Here is a 4,495-nt window from a genome sequence, read left to right on the forward strand (position 1 = left end):
CATCTCCCATGTCCCTCAAGTCCTGGTCCCCAGACCCCACATCCGCAGACTGGAGGGCCCCAGATCCCATGTTCCTCAAGCCCAGGTCCCCACCGGGAGCTGCCAAGGGGCCGAGCAGCCCCGGATACCCCCGGGACGGAGCAGAGAGGAGCTGTGACCAGCAGAGCCACACCATCCAGCTGAGGCGAGACACAGCGCGTGCCACCACCCTCCGCGGTGGCAGAGCCCGGGGAAGCCGGGGTTTCCCCCATCTCTTGGTGTCTGCGGGGTCCCGCGGCCGGAGGTACCTGGAAATCAGGCAGCGGCCGCATCCTGGCTGGATGTCCTGCCCGGGGGGTCAAGGCTGTGCCCAGCAGGACCCATCTCAAGGACACAAACAACTCAAAGGTCTCCGGGAGCGTCGCCCAGGCATTACTCACACGCTACGGCGGCCGCTGGCAGAGTGGGAAGGAGCTGGTCTGGCCCTGGAAAGCCAGGAGGATTTACCAGCAAATCCGTACGGAGCCAGCTTCTGGCGGGACGCCTGGGGAGGGGGGCGGAGGGGCTGAGCCGTGGGACCACCGGCTGAAGCTGGCCCGCTGCGGGGCTTCGGTTGGAGACCAGAACAGCATCCCTGCTCCCTTCACTTTATTCATTTACATTATTACATTATTTCTGTTTTATAGAAATGTATAAAATACACCAAAAAAAAACCCCTTTCCCAAAAAGGCATTTTGCTATAAAATACAATAAGTTAGCAATAAATAAGAGGGTTGTATAAATAAGTCTCTAAGCAGAGAATGATCAGACACGGGGTGGGCTGCGGCCACGCGGGGACAGACGCACCCCGGCCCGTTCGGGCTCTCCCGGCTGGGAAGGATCCACCTACCAAATAAAATATGGTTTTAAATAAGGGAAGAGAGGGAGGAATAGGTCACTGTGGCCTGTGGAGGGGGGGTCACAACCAGGGACCCCGGGGCTGAGCCGGATGGCAGAGCCGGGGCTGGCACGGAAGCATTTCGTGCCACGGGGTCTGTTTTTTGGGGAACACTGGAGCTGCCGGGGGGTGGGCAGGCTCTGCCCCATCCCGGCGGTGCCGGGCGCCGGTCTGAGGCGGAGGCGATGCCGTCAGGCACAGTGGCACCTGGTGACCAACATGTCCTCGAAGAGCGTGGAGACCAGCCTGCCCTCGCCGTCGTAGTGCATCAGCACCATGGGGTCGTAGCCGGCGGGGACGCAGCAGGGCGGCGGGGTGGCTTTGGAGAGGGAGTGCATGCGGGCTTTGATCTGGGCGTGCATGCTGGCCGGCTTGTAGTTGTGGGGACAGGAACCTTCGCAGAACCTCATGTAGTAGCTGTTGGGGGCGATGATCCAGTCCGACCAGCCGATGTCCTGGAAGGAGACCTTGAGCGACTTGAGGCAACACTTCCCATCGCTCTTCCTGCACTCCTCCTCCAGCCCCCGGGCTCTCCTGGCCCCCCGGCCCGCGGTCTCACGGGTTTCCACCTCCAGCACCAGGCTCTCGCCCACCGAGGTGGCCAAGGAGGCTGAGACGTCGGCCGTGAAGGCCAGCTCCAGACACAGCGTGTCCTCAGGACCGGCAGCCCAGGGCTGGATGGCCGCCGTGAGATCCAGGCTCAGGGCATCGCGGTCCAGCTCTTGGCTATGCAGGAGCCGGGGGGTCCCGTGACCCCCCCCGAGCATGTAGATGCTGACGCGGGGGGGCACCGGGGTGCCAAGCGGGGATGTGCCAGCGGATGCCAGCGACTGCTTGAAGAGCTTCAGCTCTGCCTGCAGCACCTGGAGCTGCCGGTGGAACGCCGCGGTGCGGGCAAGGAGGAGGTGGTAGCGGTAGGGACCACGGGGGTCCTGGTCGCCCTGGGGGTCCTGGTCGCCCTGGGGGTCCTGGTCTCCTCGGGGGCCGGCCGGCCGGCGCAGCACTGTGGGGACAGCGAGGACAGCTGATGTAAGAGCTGGCAATCCACCTCGCCAGCTCGTGACCAGCTCCTGTCAGGCGGCCAAACCGCCACCTCCGGGGAATCACCCAGATCCCGAGGGATGCCGAGACCAATCCGGCACCATCCTCATCCCCACCTCACCCGGGACCCACCATCCCCGGGGAGCCCACGCCGGAGGGTCTTGCCGAGGGGCTGCACGTTGTGCCGGAGCAGGTACCCCGGGACCCATGGGGTGACCCCCACCCCGCGCCCTGGCCGGCCCCCCCAGCCCAAGCAGCACGAGCCGAATATTTCCCTAAATCACCCCAGATTTGGATAAAACCCCAAACCGGGGCTCGAGCTGGGGCTCGAGGGACGACACCTCTCCTCCTCCCCTCCGCTCGCCCCAAGCCGGCCGGAACCCCGCTCCCGGCCCCCGCAGCTGCCCCCGCGCAGCTGATCAAAGCTTTCATCCCAAATTTCCCCAGCTTTGTGTTTTTAAGCAAAAAAGCTCAAAACAGGAAGCCGCCGGGATAAGGATGACCGGCGCGGTTCATGCCCGCTCATGTCCCGGCACACGCTGAGGCAGCCGGGCTGGCACGCCCGAGCGGGGACGCGGTGGGGGACACACGCGTGTGCCCGCCCGCGGGGACGAGGGTCGTGGGACGGCACGCGGAGCCACGGCCACTTACACGTGGGGGTCAGGCGATGCAGGCGCCGCGTCCCGGGCACGGGTCCCTCCTCCTCCCGGCTCCGGTTCCTCGCCAGCTCGGCCACTTTCTGCTGGTAGAGCCGCTGCGCTCTGCGGATGCTCTCCTGGTCCAGCCGGTGCCGGATGACGGGGGGAGCGGGCATCCCCAGCCGCTCCAGGATCCCCTTTTTGATGGCTTCCAGCTGGAACCCGTCCTCGTCCCACGCGCGGGGCCTCGGCTCCACGCCGGCGAGCAGCAGCAGGAGCTGGAGGCAGGTGAGGGCGGCCCCGACGTCCCGCAGCACCCTCGGCATCGCGCAGGCGGCCGGCCGGCCCGCGGCGGGGGAGGATTTATTAATTATTTGTGAAAACCTCCTGCACCGAGGCTGGAGGTGCAGCTCCCGGCGATGCTGCCAGGGGAAATGAATGAAGTGGACCAGAGCTGACTTTATAGGAGCCGAACTTTGCCCGCCCTCCGTCCCCCCTCCCCGTCCCGGGCTGCCGGCGGGTAAACACCCAGCAGGAATCGCTCCTCTCCGCCCGGGATCTCGTACGGGAGATCTGACAGCGCAGCAATCGAGCGATTCGCAAGCTGTGGAGATGAAAAATATGTCATACTTATAACAGACACCAAATTTTCCCTTCCACCTCCTGTTTTCCCCGCGGATTGCCACGCCAGCTCGCGGCCGGGGGGATCCCCCTCCCCTCCCCTGGCCGGCTGGCGAGGGGCGAGCGGCCGCGGGCGACGTCCGACGGCTGCGGAGGTGGCAGAGCGGGTGGCGGGGGCCGATGGCGAGAGGACGATGCGCAGGCAGGGCTTGTCCATCGCTGCGTCCTCGGCCATCTTCTCCATCCTCCGCCTCGCGCCAGTCCCCTTTGGCCCACGGGTCCCCGCGCGGGGCCGAGCCGGGCACGCAGCCCATTCCCCGAGGCCCCGCCGAGCAGCGGAGCGGTGAAGCGGCGACCCGGCAGTGCGGATCGTGCCAGCACATGCATGGAGGAGGGAGTGGATCCACGTTGGACCTTGTTCTACAAAACCAGCTGATGACACCGCAGCCGGGCTTGCCGCAGCGGCTCCTCGGCGCAGCCGGTGGCAGGTGTGGCCGGGGGACAGAGCTGCCCCGCATCCAGTCCCTCCTGAAGCAACCGCTGCCGGGGTTACATCATCCCCGGGCAGCCCCAAGATGGTGGGGATGGAGCCGGCCACGCCGGGATGGCTGGAAGCAACCGCGCCGGCCTGGGGCTGCCCACACAGCGGCGAAGAGAAAACCCACGGCGGGAACGAGCCGCCGAGGCGGGCACGGGACCACCCACCTCTCGCCTCCTCCGAGGGATGCTTTGACCAAAAAACATGAGCAGAGGGATGAGAAACCCCCGGTGGGACGAGGCACCGGGCAGTTCCCCCCCGGCGCTGGGAATGCCAGGGCCATTCCCAAATGTCCCGCAGAGGAGCCAAGCGCCTGGTCTTGGGCTGCGCTCCCGCCACGGGATGAAGGTTCTTCCAGGAATCCCGTGGTTTACGGCTGTTTACCCTCCGCTCCTCCTCGGGAGCCGGCCCCAGCGTTGCTCCCGCCTTCCTCACCCGGTTTCGCGAGGGGTTGCCTGAGGCGAAACCGAGAACGAACGTTTCGCCCTAAAACACGTGAAGGAGAAGTTTGCCAGCACAAGCGGCTGTCACGCGGACGGGATCGCCCCGGCTCCGGCCCCTCTGCCCTGCTCCGGCTCCGTCCCTGCAGAGGGGTGGATGAAGAGGGGGCACGCGGAGCCCACCCAGAGACCTCTGACCTTTTCACGCTGCCTTTCTCTGCCCGGAGCCTCCAGCTTGGAGCGAAACCCGGTGTGTGGCTGGCAGGGAAACCTCCGGGCCGGGATTATCTCGAGTGCTTCG

At 66.0% G+C, this 4,495-nt stretch overlaps 1 protein-coding gene across 1 annotated transcript; it reads right to left on the reverse strand.

The window, feature by feature from the left end:
* Positions 1–701: 701 nt before the first annotated feature.
* Positions 702–3,011, reverse strand: GDF15 (growth differentiation factor 15). Its single transcript, XM_075444282.1, has 2 exons — positions 2,609–3,011; positions 702–1,919 (listed from the first exon to the last, which is right to left on the reverse strand). Exons 1-2 carry the CDS (start codon positions 2,919–2,921, stop codon positions 1,108–1,110), a joined length of 1,125 nt encoding a protein of 374 aa, XP_075300397.1. The 5' UTR covers positions 2,922–3,011; the 3' UTR covers positions 702–1,107.
* Between the last annotated feature and the right edge of the window lie 1,484 nt (positions 3,012–4,495).

The sequence above is a fragment of the Opisthocomus hoazin genome, chromosome 27, assembly GCF_030867145.1.
Source record: "Opisthocomus hoazin isolate bOpiHoa1 chromosome 27, bOpiHoa1.hap1, whole genome shotgun sequence".
Lineage (NCBI taxonomy): Eukaryota > Metazoa > Chordata > Aves > Opisthocomiformes > Opisthocomidae > Opisthocomus > Opisthocomus hoazin.

Bases quoted from the DNA above. Each gene is read 5' to 3' on its own strand.
- GDF15 (XM_075444282.1), bottom strand. From the start codon at position 2,921: ATGCCGAGGGTGCTGCGGGACGTCGGGGCCGCCCTCACCTGCCTCCAG. The intron at 1,920-2,608 runs GTAAGTGGCCGT...CTGTCCCCACAG, and splicing joins GCATCGCCTGACCCCCACGT to TGCTGCGCCGGCCGGCCGGC.